The sequence below is a fragment of the Musa acuminata genome, chromosome BXJ3-5 (assembly GCF_036884655.1).
Source record: "Musa acuminata AAA Group cultivar baxijiao chromosome BXJ3-5, Cavendish_Baxijiao_AAA, whole genome shotgun sequence".
Taxonomy (NCBI): Eukaryota; Viridiplantae; Streptophyta; class Magnoliopsida; order Zingiberales; family Musaceae; genus Musa; species Musa acuminata.
In genome coordinates, this window is record NC_088353.1 from 35547155 (window position 1) to 35561360 (window position 14206).

The window sequence follows — 14206 nt, forward strand, 5'->3', positions numbered from 1 at the left end:
CGAAGTGTGTTTTCGGCGTCAATTCGGGAAGGTTCCTCAGATTCATTGTGCATGAAAGAGGAATTGATGTGAATCCGGAAAAGGTTCAAGCGGTCATCAACATGCAGGCCCCTCGAACAATCAAGGACTTGTAGCGACTAAACGGACGGCTTGCTGCCTTATCTCGGTTTCTATCTCGGTCTGGAGATCGTTGCCTTCCCTTCTTCCGGGCGTTGAAGAACCCCAAGGACTTCCGGTGGACGGCACAATGTGAAAAGGCTTTTGGACAAGTCAAGCGACACTTGGCCAACCTCCCCCGTCTTGCCTCGGTTACTCTCGAAGAAAAGCTCAACATTTACTTAGCCACCTCCCAACCAAAGAGGCTTCTGGGGAACAACTATTGGTCTATTACATCAGCCATGTCCTGAACGGGCCCGAGGAGCGGTATCCGCCAATCGAGAAGCTTGGTTTGGCGCTCGTGCTTGCATCTCGGAAACTATGCCCCTACTTCCAAGCTCACCCGATTGAGGTAATCATTGATCAGTCGCTCTAGCAAGTTCTGTCTAAGTTTGATGTTGCAGGACGACTCCTCAAGTGGTCGGTAGAACTCAGAGAATTCGACATACATTATGTACCGAGAACTGCTATCAAAGCCCAGTCCGTGGCCGACTTCATCACGGAACTAGTTGAAGACGGGAATGGAAGCTCCGAGCAAACAGAGGAGGCGTGGGACCTGCACGTGGATGGCTCGGCTACCTCCAGCAACGCGGGCGCAAGGTTGGTACTCTTGGCACCCGACGGACGCTCGTTCGAATGCTCCTTCCGCTTCGGGTTTCGGGCAACCAAAAATGAAGCCGAGTACGAGGCGCTCCTGGCAGGACTCAAACTGGCCCTTGAAATGCAGGTGGACGCCATCCACGTCTTCACTGACTCGCAGCTTGTCGCCGAGCAACTCAACGGTGGATATGAAGCCAGGGAACCGACCATGGCAAAGTACTTAGCGGAGGTAAAAAGCCTAGCCTCCAACTTCTCCCACTTCACGATATCCAAGGTGCCGAGGAGCTAAAATGAACGAGCCGATGAGTTGGCAAAGATGGCCTCAGGACCAGACCACGAAAACCACATCAAGGTTAAAGAGCTCCCATCCCGCGCCATCTCGGTTTCAGCTATAACTCCTGCCGAGGCGCGTGCCACGTGGGTACAAGAGATGTTGCTCTTCAAACGCGACGAGATTCTTCCCAACGACGAGGCCGTGGCGCGGCGCATTCGCCGAACGCAAGCATGGTATTCCGAGGTGAACGGACGGCTCTACAAGTGATCCTTCTCACAGCCCCTGCTGCAATGCCTCTAGCCTGACGAAGCGCAGGCGGTCCTGGCCGAGGTCCACGAGGGGATCTGCGAGGAGCATATTACTGGTCGGACCTTGGCCTACAAAATCCTTTGTCAAGGATACTACTAGCCCACCATGTCCCGAGATGCGAGAATCTACGTGTAGTGGTGTAGGCCCTACCAGAGGCACGCCCGGATGCCCTGGTTGCCGGCGGTCCCCTTGTCCCCCATCGACTGTGCGTGGCCATTCGCGCAATGGGGATTGGACCTCCTCGGCCCCTTCCCACTGGTCTCGGGGCAACGGCGATACATTGTCGTGGGCGTGGATTACTTCACCAAATGGGCAAAAGCCGAGCCGCTAGGAACAATCACGGAACAGCAAGTGGAGAAATTCGTCTGGAAAAACATCGTGACTCGGTTTGGCTTGCCCGAAGTCATCATCACGGACAACAGATCCCAGTTCACTAGTGCTCGATTCCAGGAGTTCTGTGCGAACTATGGGATTCAGCTGAGGTTCAGCTCTGTGGCCCATCCCCAAACGAACAGGTTGGCCGAAGTCACTAACTGATCTATTCTAAGCGGACTTAAGAGAAGAGTGTCAGCGGCCCAATCAGCTTGGGTGGATGAGCTCCCCAGTATCCTGTGGTCCTTGCGGACCACCCTGAAGACCGCAACTGGAGAATCCCCTTACAGCCTCTCGTTTGGGACCGAGGCTGTCTTGCCCCCCGAGATGGTTTTCCCTACCCCGAGGACAGCAAGCTATGACGAACGGGTATCAGCCTAGGGACTGCGAGTCGATCTCGATCTACTCGAGGAGCGGCGCACTAATGCGCACCTAAAAGACCTCTCCTATAAAAGGGTCGTCTCTAGAATCTATAACCGTAGGGTGCGGCCTCGACCAATTAAGCTGGGTGACTTGGTCTTACACAGGGCCGAGGTTAGCGACCCGACCCAAGCACGTGGGAAGTTAGCTCCCAATTGGGAAGGCCCTTATCGGGTGATCGAAGTTGTTAGGGTCGGTACGTACCAACTCGCGACGATGCAGGGCCACGCTTTGCCAAAGACTTGGAACTCATAAAATCTCAAAAGGTTTTTTCCATAATAACTGGGACTTAACAAAAGCTAGAGTTTTATTAAACAAAAGCTAGTATAACAACAGCCATGTCCTCGGGGAAGGAGTCGAAAAAAAAAAAAGGGAAAAAATATGTACAGAAAAGTCTACATTTATTCCTCTGGAGCGTCGGGGCTGTCATCAAATGGGACTTCGTCCGGCATGTCGATGCCCATGTCCTCGGGGAAAGAGTCGAAAGGATCCTCCGTGACCTCCAGGCCGGGGTGGCACGCCTTAAAGCGGGCGAGGGCGATCCGATACCCGAATTCATACGAAACCCGCCCAGTCCGAACAAGGCCAAGCTGAAAGCCCGAGGAATCTTTGTAGTCCTCGATTAGTTTCTTGTCCTTCTCCGGCCTCTGACGAATCTCGACGGCAAGGGCCTCAGCAGCCCCCCGCGCTTCAGCACGCGACTCCTCCAACCGACGGATCAGCTCGACCGACTCCCCCCTTGTCGAACGAGCTTCAGCCACAGACGCCTTCAGATGCATTTGAAGCTCCTTATTCCACTCCTCAGATGCCTTGAGCTCGGACCGGAGGCACGTTGCCTCCGCATCCAAATCTGAGACGCGCTGCTCGGCTGCCGCGACCGCCTCAGGAGCCGCCCGGCGCGGACCTCCTCCATCTGCTTTTGGAGGTCGGCATTACGGTCACTCAGGATGTCGATGACCCGCCCCGCGTCGCGAACGTGGTCCATCAGCGTCGCGGCATAATGAGTGCCCTGTAGACAAACGAGTTAAGACAAGAGCTATCCGAACACACGCAACCGAACCAGCAGAATGACACTTACCCACAACAGCGACTTGGTAGACCTGACAAGAAGGACCTCGGAGGGCAGAGTGTACAGGTCCCGAGCTATGTCAGGATGGAGCCCTCCGCTGACAAACCCGATCACGGAATCCCCGTCAGCCCACACCCGGCTGCCTCGGGAAAGGCCTTCTCAATGGGTCGTCAGCGGGTCGGAGGGCTCGCCTTGAGGAAGGTCGCCTATCGCCCGCGCCTGGTAGGGCTCGTCCTCCCCCCTGGCTTGAAGGCGGCAAAGCTCGCGGATGGAGGGCTCTCGAGGGGCCTTCCCCGCCGCCTCCCTACTCGAGCCGGCTTCACCCCGCTCGAGGCTTTTCCCAATGCGGCCGGCCGGTGTGGCGACGGCCCCCGCTAGCTGAGTCGCAGCTTCCCCAAAGGCTTTTGCCGAGGAGGTCTTCGCCTTCTTTCGAGGACGACCGGCCTCAACATCCACTGAGGCCTCTCTTGAGCCAGCCTTCGCCTCGGCCGACGAATGAGTGGATGGGGCCGTCGAGATCTTACCCCCATGAAGGGCTCGGAGAACCACCATCTCTGCGCAAAAGCACTAACATTGGTCATATGACTAGTTAATCCCTAAGAGAAACCCTAAAACTACCCCTTAGGGCATACCTCGAGGCATCGAGCTAAGACCCGCCTCGACCAACCACTGCTCGGACATACTTCGGATGGCTCTTGAGGCTGAAAGGATTTCTTTAAGCCTCCGAAGCTCTCGGCGCTCCTCATCGTCCAAACTTGGGGCGGTGTTGTCTATCACGCGTGCCGCCCATCAAAGCCCGAACCCCCAGTCCTCCGAGCGACTGACGAAAAAGAAGCGCCCCTTCCATCCCTTATTACTGAAAGGAGCCCAGCTCACTCAGAAGCCGTCTCGGACGGACAGATAGTACCCCCCCGACCCCTTGGAAAGTCGAAAGCAAGAAATGAAGAGGGATCGAGTCGGGGTGATGTTAGCGTAGTGGCACTCCCCCAGGAACACCACCAGATAGCGCCAAGAGTTGGGCGCCATCTGGGATGGGGAGATACGCCACCATGAGATGCATGAGGTTATGATGGGGTGCAAGGGGAGGCATAGCTCGGCCTCAAAAGCATCAAGGGTGAGGGCGAAACCCTTGGGAATCGGATCATATGCTCGTTGGCCGGGCTCAAGAGCAAGAAGGACAAATTCCTCCTGGATGCCGTAGAGGTCCCGGAGGTGACTAAGCGACGACTCACTCATGGTGGAGTCGAGGTTGTGTGGCCACATCAGAGCGTCAAGGGCCCGAGCTGCCTTTTCGTCGGACGACGAGTTAGGATTCGACGCAACCACCGTTGGCTTGACTTTAGCCAAAGAAGAGGAAGAGGAGGAAGACACGATCCTTATTGACCTTTAGTAGGAGAAGAAGAACGATCGATGCAAATGAAACGATGGAGTCCGAAGTGGCAGAATAGAAACGAGTGAGGAGACCTTCGAGGGGCTGGCCGCACAATACTTATAGACAAAATCCCGCCAAAAAGCGGCCCTTCCTCTACTCAGGCATGTCGCATCGGGATGACACAACGTCATTCCGCCATAAATGCAGCTTGGCATGGTAACCAACAGGCGCGCTATGTGTGGCAAACAACAGGCTTGAGGCGTCGGTCTTCTCGAAAACTGGCGATTCACGAAAAGGTTCGTCCCCTGGACTTCCGAATAGACCAAAGGCTACTTGGCCACCCGCGCGTCCCACAGCACAGCGTAACAGATCCAATCGAAGTAGCTCCTCGGTCGTGTGTCGCCTGAGGCCGCACCTACGTGGCTTGCTCACCCAAGTCCAGCTCCTCGGTCGCAACTGCCTGCGTCGAGCTCCTCAGCCTCATGTCGCCCGAGAACGCGCCTATGCGGCCTGCTCACCCGAGTCCAGCTCCTCGGGCGCAGCCGCCTGCGTCATGCTCCTCGGCCTTATGTCGCCTGAGACCGCGCTTGCGCGGCCTGCTCACTAGAGTCCAACTCCTCAGTCGCAGTCGCCTACGTCGTGCTCCTCGGCCTCATGTCGCCCGAGAATGCGCCTGCGTGGCCTGCTCATCCGAGTCCAGCTCCTCAATCGCAGCCGCCTGCGTCATGCTCCTCGGCCTCATGTCGCCCGAGACCACACCTACGCGGCCTGCTTGCCCGAGGGGACTACCACCCCTATGGCCGAGCCCAATTCGACCTACGAGTCATTCTTCGAGGTTCCTCGGCCACTCACTACCCAGCGCCGCTACAGCTCATCTAACCTTCCTCAATTGTCAAGCTTCACGCTTCCCATGCCCTGAGCGATGAACCGGCCTTCGCCCGATGGAGATAGTTCTTTAAAACTGAAGCCATGCCTCAGACCCCCCTTTTTCAGCAACCGACGCATAGCTTCCTTTGGGGGGAGAGTATAATGAGGATGATAATTACGATAAGACTTGCGTGACATTGGCTGACGCCCCACGTCTCTATCGGGCTGACAGCGCTTGGCCAACACGGGCCAAAACGCCAACCGAGGCCCATTAACGATCGCTCAGGCTCGATTCCTCATGCCACGCCAACAGCAATGTCAGATGTCATCAGAAGGTACGATCCTGCCCCCTGCGAGCAGGCACGTCAAGTGACACAAAACTCCCCTATAAATATCTTTACGTTATGAGCACTGGGGGAGGGGAAACATGACGGACTAACTTAATCATCGGAGGGGTCGGGTCAAGCATCTCGACCCAACCTGTGTGCAGGGACGAAGACGAGGCGACCCTCTCCGAACGCATTGGCGAGGAGCCCCCTTCATAAGGAAACGATGACCCACCTCCACGACCGAACCGACCCGAGCCGACAACCTCCGCAGTCCCGATGAACCCCCCTAAGAGATCCCTCGTCATCCGGATCCGAATCGAGCCACGTCGCCCGGATACCTGCCGATGGTCCAAATTGTCCCACGACGCAACTCACGACCTCTTCCACGTCCGCACCCAAAACGCAGCAGCGTTCACACGGTCGGTCTCCCGTGGTTCGTGGTCCATCCCCCCATTCAGGTCACGACTGCGGTTACGACTGTACGAGCCAATGCCGCAGTGGGTGGGTGGGTGGACAGTGAAGCTACCACAGATTCCTCTCATCACCGGACCGAATCCAGCCATACTCCACAGGAATTCCAACGGAGGAACGAGAACGAAGGGGGTGACTTGCACGTCGCACGTGCTCGGCCACCTACCTACTCCCCGCATGCTCCGCCTCACCCTCTTTCTCGACCTACCACCGCCCGCAAGGACAACGTGCTTATAATGGAAGGCCACCTGCCCTCGGGTCAGCCAGGGAGATCGGTACATCGGTTCTGTAGACCTCCCTCCATCTTCCTTCCTCGGAGGAAGGAGAAGGCGGCAGTCCTGAAGCCTCTCTTCTGCGTATGGCGCTCAGGCTTCCTCCTCCGGCGGCTTCTGCTGCTAACATTACCAGCAAGAACAGAGGACGCTTTGCTGGGCGTATCGATATCAGAGCTGCTGCCAATCAGAAGGTAGAGCATGATAGGAGCAGAGAGGTCTACACCTCTCGTCCTCGTAAGAGCCCCTCGCCTTTGGGAACGGCCGAGGAGATGGCCTCGCGCTTGGGCCACGACATCGCAGTTGCCAACCTCGAGCGCCTCTTCCGGCAACAGACCGCCGGGGGGGATCGTCCGCCTGCCGACGGTGGCTCATCCGGCCGCCCAGTCCGCGTGGCCTACCAGGGCTCCCGCGGTTCCTACTGCCAGGAGGCCGCCGCCCGGGCCTTCCCCTCCTCGGCCTGCGAGGCCTTCCCCTGTGCCCACATGGAGGACGCCTTCGCCGTCCTCGAGGACCACTCGGCGGACCGGGCCGTGGTGCCCGCCGAGAACTCCCTCGACGGGCCCATCGATCGCAACCTCGACCTCCTCCTCCGCCACCCGGGCGTCCGCATCCTGGGCGAGCTCGTCCTCCCCGTGAACCATTGCTTGCTCTCCCTCCCGGGCGCGCCCAGATCCGGCCTCCGCCGGGTCATCAGCCACCCGCAGGCCCTGTCCCACTGCCGCCGGAGCCTGGAGGCCCTCGACCTGGAGGTCGACGAGGTCTGCAGCGCCGCGGAAGCCGCCCAGTTCGTGGCGGAGAACCGGGTCGCGGACACCGCGGTCATCGGGAGCAAGATGGCCGCCCGGGAGTTCGGCCTGTGGGTCCTGGAGCCCGATTTCCAGGACCAACACCTGGGCGGCAATTTCAACCGCTTCCTCCAGCTCGGGCTACCGTCCCACGCCCAGGGCCTGTCGTCGTCATCCTCCACCAGCGGACGCAGGTCGGAGCAAAAGACCACCGTGGCCTTCACTCTGGAGGACGGGGCGTCGGACCTGTTCCGAGCGATGTGGATCTTCGAGAGCCGAGGCGTCAAGGTGTTGCGCGTCGACCACCGGCCGAACCGCGCGAAGCCTCTCCGGGTGGTGGAGAGGGGCGGGGACGGGCTGGGGACGGCGACGTACCTCGACTACGTCTTCGTCTTGGACTTGGTAGGGAGCGCATCGGACCCCGCCGTCGAGGCCGCTCTCGCACAAATGACGGAGATCGCCGGCTTCGTGCGCGTGCTCGGTAGCTACGTCAGCACGTGCCACCCCGGAATTAATTGATCTGTAACTACAATTCCATGTATGCCCTTCGGAAACTGTCAAATATTTTATATGCCCCTCCATAGTTCAAAATAACATTTATACCCATTTCAAGATATTTTCTATATATATATGATATGGATTTTCTTGTACAAAAGTCAATGACTGAAATCTGACAATTCCGCTCCTAAGTCAACTGTCACCTAATATTGAAAAATCGTTTCTAAGTGGAATGTAAGAGGCAGAGAGAAGAGATAGAAAGATATGACCGGTGGATTTGTAGCTTAGAATTTCTAAACTCTTATAGTTAAAAGAAATATCCTCTAAATTATTTTTTATTAAGATTTTTTAATGACGTGGTAGATGTGGTCGGATTATTTTATTTGGCAATTTGTAATGGTAATTGGGTATGAAGAGCAACATTCTTTGTTATGGGAAGGGAGGAGAATCAAAAAATGAAGAGAGATATTTAAATATCAATAAATCGATATATATATATATATATATATATATATATATATATATATATATATATATATATATATATATATATATATATATATATATATATATATATATATATATATATATATATATATATATATATATATATATGTCCAAACACATCGTGGATTTTGCAGAGGGGAAGGTTGAGTGACATTAGGATGAAGACATGATGATGTTAGGTTTACGTGTTCAGCAATTTCAGTAATATCTCACCTATCGCGATTGAAGGTAGTTGAGATATTATTCAACGTAGAACCAAAAAGCAGGTGGTCAAACGTGTCCATGTCATCAATCGGAAGAAAGATTGGGTTGCATTTGAGCTAAATTTTCTACATACTATCGGATCGGATCCGGGTCCGAAGGTGGCATCCGAATTCAATACCGTCCGAGACCATCATACTCCGATTCCAAATCAGCGTTTGAGCACCGAGCCTGTGTCAGGCCCAATCTGCCTCATTCTATGGCCCAGCTCGAATGTGATTTGACGACCGACCGGCAATTAAACCCTCCTCATCACCTTTTGCCCTCTTCCAGTCGCATCCCCGCTCCATGTCCATGGCAATGGCCTCTGCTGCTGTCCATCGATCCTTCCTCTCCTCGTCTTCCTTCTCCTTCGAGCGCCTTTTTCTCTGCATCCTTGGTTCTAGTCGCTTGCACTCCCCCGGATTCAAGCTCACCTCCACCTTCTCCCTTCCCTTGCACACGTACCGACGCAATGTGGCCATTCCTCCCGGCGTCGTCATCCCCCGCTTCTCGTCAGGGCGTCCCCTCCTCTTTGCTTCCGTTCGCAGCTTCTCGGCGTCCTCCAGCTCCAAGAACACCAACAGCACCGCCTCCTTCGACTGGTCCGACGACGAGGAGGACGGCGGCGATCAGATAAAGACGAAGGCGAAGGAGATCGACAAGAGCCGGCTGCCCCCTCCCTACGACCCTTTCAACAAGAAGCCTGTGGTGGAGGAGCCCCGCGATCCATCCGACCTGCAGGAGATCTTCCACCGGATGCGCACCGAGGGCCTCACCAACCACGCCATCAAGATGTTCGACGCCCTGTCCAAGGACGGCCTCATTCACGAGGCCCTGCAGCTCTTGACCATCATCAAGGACAAGGGCACCATGCCCGACGTCGTCGCCCACACCGCCGTCCTCGAGGCCTACGCCAACGCCGGCGGCCACGCGAAGGAGGCCATCCGCACCTACGAGCGCATGCTCGCCTCCGGCGTGTCCCCGAATGCCTACACCTTCGCCGTCCTCATCAAGGGCCTTGCCAAAGATGGGAGGCTCCCGGAGTCTCGTAAATACCTTTTAGAGATGATGGGGAGGGGCATGCGCCCCAACGCTGGCACCTACATTGCGGTCTTCGAGGCCTACCTTCGGGAGCAGAGGGAAGACGACGCCAGGGCCCTGCTGGAGGAGATGAGAGAGAAGGGCTTCATGCCCGAGGAGAATGCAGTCAGGGAGACCATCGGCAAGCGCGGTCAGGTATATAGAGGCATCATGAACCTGCTCTTCGGCAAGTGATTGTGGACTAATACATCAAAGTTGCGACTTTTGCTATGAACTATATGTGCAAACATATCTGGGGATTGTACTGAGTTGATAATCTGCAACTATGTGCTTCCTTCCCTAAGGTCGGTGAGTAGACATTTGGGCATAGTTCCTTCCATTTCCATCACTATGTTCTATGTTGTGTTTCCATGTGATGTCAGAATGTGAACATTAGACTGGTTGTTGACTTATGTTTCTACCAGAGGATATCAAGTTTTGAAGTGTTTAGCTTGGAAGCATGCTATATTGTTGAAGCTTCCATTCTTCTGCCTTCCCCTGTTTCTTTCGTTATCTCTGCAATCTTGCCTACTCATTATTGGAAGTCTAGCGTTTCCTTGCAAACAGAATATTGCAGACTAAACGCTTTGCAGTCTGATCTTCCAGAAAAAGGCTAATACAGAAGGTTGATGTGTTGGAAATTTCAACAAGAAATGAGTTTGTACAAAATTAGGTTTTCTTGAAGGCTGGTTTACAAGTTGGATGCAGCAAGGAAAACGATGGATGTGGTGAGAAATCATCCAAATATTTCTTTCTTGTGCTAATATTATATCGGGAAAATTTTCACAGCTGTTGTAGAAATATTTTTTTCTTGTTAACTTTTTTGCTTAATGGTAGTAACAATGGATTGTTTTCTGTCAATCCACTGATGCTTCCTTCAACATGCCTTCCAGCAGTTGCTGTTTGTTTAGCTAAACACAATTAAGGTTCCATTTTTCTGATTCCAAATGGTTGTTCTTTTTTGGTAAATCTATTTAATTGCAGTTATTGCATCCAAAAAAAACAAGGCATTTATATGATTATTGGTGATCCATTATTAATTTAATTTTCATATATGATGTCTTAGTTTGTCATCCCTCATAAATATTAGTTTAGTTGTCGTATATGATATCATGCAGTGATATCAAATGTGTGTTGTCTTCTTCTTCTTCATCATCATCTTTTACAACTAATGCTTGTTTGAACTGTTCCCACTACCAGCTGCTTGCCAAGTGAAGGAAGAAGTATACCCTCATGGAGAGAGTTATGGGACACTGAACCAAACATTTCTGTGATTCATCTGTTTGCATCTTTATTGACCAAATTAGTACAAACTTAAACTGAGCAATGTGAGTAGGAAGTGCTTGCCATCTGAACACCTGATGAAAGAATGAGGAGCACACACATTCTGATAGGTATCAACCAAGAATAGACCTCCATATAGTTGACCCAGGAATATTATTTTGACATAGTAGAGGATTAAAATTAAATGCTGTAAGAATATTAGATGTTGTTGAGAACCAATAATATGAACAATTACACAACTTGCAATTCGCAGAACAGTGCTTTAGTATGGGAGTTGTGAAGATTAGTAGAAGATGAATGCCTTCAATATAAAGAGCAAAATCCAGCAAATGTGGCGAGGGAGAGTAGATGAACAATGCTTTGCTAAATGGCCTGAGACATGGAAGACTTGGTGACTGCTTGCTTGAATGCAACAGTGGGAGCTATTCGGCAATTCCTCCTCTGGTGCTCCACCACGAGCTCCCCTGCAAGCCAATCAAGCTTCTCCATGTTCGTCTGCTCGGTAATCCTCTTCCCGCCAAATAACACCGACTCAACATTCTTCTGCCTCAGCATCTCCTCCGCTGCCTCCAACAGCACCTTCACGTTCCCTAGGCTCGCGTCGTGGTCCACATCCACGCTGCACATTCCCGTATTCCAACCATTAGCCTGCCATTACACGAAACCTTAACAGATCAATCCATGGACGACCATCACAACAGCAGACGGGCAATGGAAGGGACTGCAACCCAGAGGCACGTACCTGGACTCGCACGTAGTTGGAGCTCCGACACTGGCCGAAGGCGAGCCCGACGGCGTGGTCCACGAGGTCGGCCGCGCCGTCGGCGGCTATCCGCGCGATGGGACGGGCCCCTTGCTTGGGCCCCCACCGGCTGAGCTTCAGATGCTCCGTCACCGCCACCTCCCCGCAGCCGAGGGAGAGAACCATGAGGTCCTCCACCCCGCGGACGAAGGGGAACTCCTGCTTGTTGTGGAGGACGTGGGTGATGGCCGCCGCCGCCGGGTTGCTCATCGCCAGCCCGCCGTCGACGGCGACGCAGGAGGTGGCTCCGTCCACCGAGCTGATCTCCGCCGGCTCGAACCGCCCAAGCTCGGCCCACGTGGCCCGGCACACTTCCCACAGACGGAAGTCGAAGCTCTCGCTCTCCAAGGCGTCGGCGCGCGAGAACACGAACGGGGCAGAGCTCCGCAGGTCGTAGCACGGGATCAGCACGGGCTTCACCGTGTCCCGCAGAGTGAGGCCCTTGCCGAACACTTCCTTCATGGCCCTCTCCATTGCCGCCGTCGTTGACCCTCCGCCGCCTGGAAAGAGGCAGCGGAGGAACCCCGAGGAGGAGGGCGAAGGCGACGCCTTTCGAAAAAGGCGCTCCCCGCGGTCCACGAAGAAGCGCCAGGTGTCGTCGGCGCGGAAGAGAGGGAGGGAGCCGTCGCGGGTGGCGAAGAGCATGGAGGCCAGGACGCCCCCGACGCCGGTGCCTGCGGCAACGTCGAAGTAGTCGGAGATCCGCGCGTTGGGGTCCCCAGACTTGGACTTGAGGGCGTGCTCGAGGTAGGCGAGGACCTTCCCGGGGAGGATACCGCGCATCCCGCAGCCACCGCCGCCATCAATGCAGAGCACGCAGACCTTGCCCCTCTGGCTCTTGACGGAATCCGCCGCAGCCGCCACTGGCAAGACGGCGGAGGAGGGGGCCAAAGGAGGAGCCGCAGGGACCCAGAGTTTGGTGTCGTCGCAGCCAAAAAGGAACTTGCTTTCCAGAATAGAGAAGATTTCGTAGCTTAGCTTGTCGGTGTCGAAGCCGAGCTTCTCCTCCTCCTCCTCCTCCGCCGCCACCGCCATTGCTATCTCCTCCTCGTTCCTCTTAGTCAGTTGCAACGGCACCAGCATCTCCGCCGCCACACACGCCACCCTCTCTCCGCCTCTGGCAGGCTCCTCTCTTTCTTCTTCTCAGTACAAAGGAATGGTAGACTCCAAAGACAACCGAACAGGAAGCTTATTAGCGGATCGAATGGACTGATAATTCTCTCCGTTGCGTTCTCTGTCACTACTTCTTGCTTTCTCTTTCTTCAAACACGGCTCGAACGTGAAAGATCGGAGCTCCGATGGAAAGTGAGGGACGACTCCATCATGATGATACCACAGCCGCTGCTCTTTTTACCACACTGCAGACAGATTCAGAGCATGTCTTGGTCTCCTCCGCTTCTCTCTCTCTCTCTCTCTAGACAAAACATCCTGCCATTGGAGACAAACATACGGCAACCTCTCTCTCTCTCTCTCTCTCTACATCTTTTGGTGTCTAATCTCAGCTCAGGATGTCTCTCTTCTCCTGCTTCTCCCCCGAGTTTATGTAGCTGCTAGCATTTAATGGCGCAGTAACAGTTGCTGGGTCGCGATCTCCTGTCCGTGCTCCTCGTTCCATTATCATGTCATCGTCCCCAAGCGGGAAAGCAGAAAGGACATGAGAAAGATTAAACACACACGCCGACGACACGAAGTTACAACGTGACGACGCGTCGAACCGATGAATCACAGTCATCCATCCACTACTGCATGGATTCTACAGCCCTCCACCTTGCCTTAAAATCTGTGCTATGAATCCATCATGAGTTCCACCTCAGACGAACCATCACCGTTTAGATCATAAAAGCACAATTATTACCGTGACTGCAAGATTCGAGTCCCTTTCCAACGGTACCTGGGAGCTTTGAATGTTCTTGAGCTCGAGTAGGAAGTGAATCTTAGGTTGATGACAGCGAATTGTTGCTTGAGGTTTTGTCTTGGTAGGAACTGGGCACCTAGTCATAAATGATTGGCTTTCGTGGACGTACCACAGACGTCCTCCGCAATCAATCAAATAGTGTGTAAGGAAAGATGTGATGGTGATGGCCATGAGATTTAGGGTTCATGACAGGTCCCTGTTGCTTAGACGACGGGTGATGTTAGGAACTTGGCAAGTGGTCGAGATAAAATGGGAATGTGTGGCAGAGTCTTACACGTCGATTCAGGACCTTTCTGAAATAATTGAACGAAAGGTGGTCGGCCAATATAAAATTAAGGTTCAAAGATGAATATGAAATTGACGGGGCATTCTGAGTGCTGCCACGGCAGATAGATACATGGAAGGAGTTGGGGAATTATGCTGAGGTAAAGTAAAACATATCAAGTTGGAAGGTTTTAATTAATCTAATCGGTATAGATCTTAACAGTGTGTGTGTTCCTATTCAATGAGCATGTCGAGAATTATGCCGATATAAGACATATCGAGTTGGAAAGTCCAATTATTATTTTTTTTTCTAA

The 14206-nt window shown here is 53.8% G+C and overlaps 3 protein-coding genes across 4 annotated transcripts; 2 read left to right on the forward strand and 1 right to left on the reverse strand.

Annotated features, from left to right (window-relative positions):
* Positions 1-6597: 6597 nt before the first annotated feature.
* Positions 6598-7818, forward strand: LOC135638394 (arogenate dehydratase/prephenate dehydratase 2, chloroplastic-like). Its single transcript, XM_065151510.1, has one exon. The coding sequence runs from the start codon at positions 6598-6600 to the stop codon at positions 7816-7818; it is 1221 nt and encodes a 406-aa protein (XP_065007582.1).
* Positions 7819-8810: 992 nt separating this feature from the next.
* On the forward strand, positions 8811-10085 carry LOC135637884 (pentatricopeptide repeat-containing protein At4g38150-like). Its single transcript, XM_065150751.1, has one exon. The coding sequence runs from the start codon at positions 8854-8856 to the stop codon at positions 9820-9822; it is 969 nt and encodes a 322-aa protein (XP_065006823.1). The 5' UTR covers positions 8811-8853; the 3' UTR covers positions 9823-10085.
* Positions 10086-11085: 1000 nt separating this feature from the next.
* Positions 11086-13294, reverse strand: LOC135638342 (patatin-like protein 6). 2 transcript variants are annotated; one of them, XM_065151444.1, is made up of 2 exons: positions 11654-13293; positions 11086-11559 (listed from the first exon to the last, which is right to left on the reverse strand). In XM_065151444.1, the coding sequence occupies exons 1-2, from the start codon at positions 12794-12796 to the stop codon at positions 11275-11277; spliced, it is 1428 nt and encodes a 475-aa protein (XP_065007516.1). In that variant the 5' UTR covers positions 12797-13293; the 3' UTR covers positions 11086-11274. The 2 variants fall into 2 exon arrangements, with proteins under 2 accessions (XP_065007516.1, XP_065007517.1); XM_065151445.1 differs by having other exon boundaries at positions 11195-11530; positions 11654-13294.
* Positions 13295-14206: the final 912 nt, after the last annotated feature.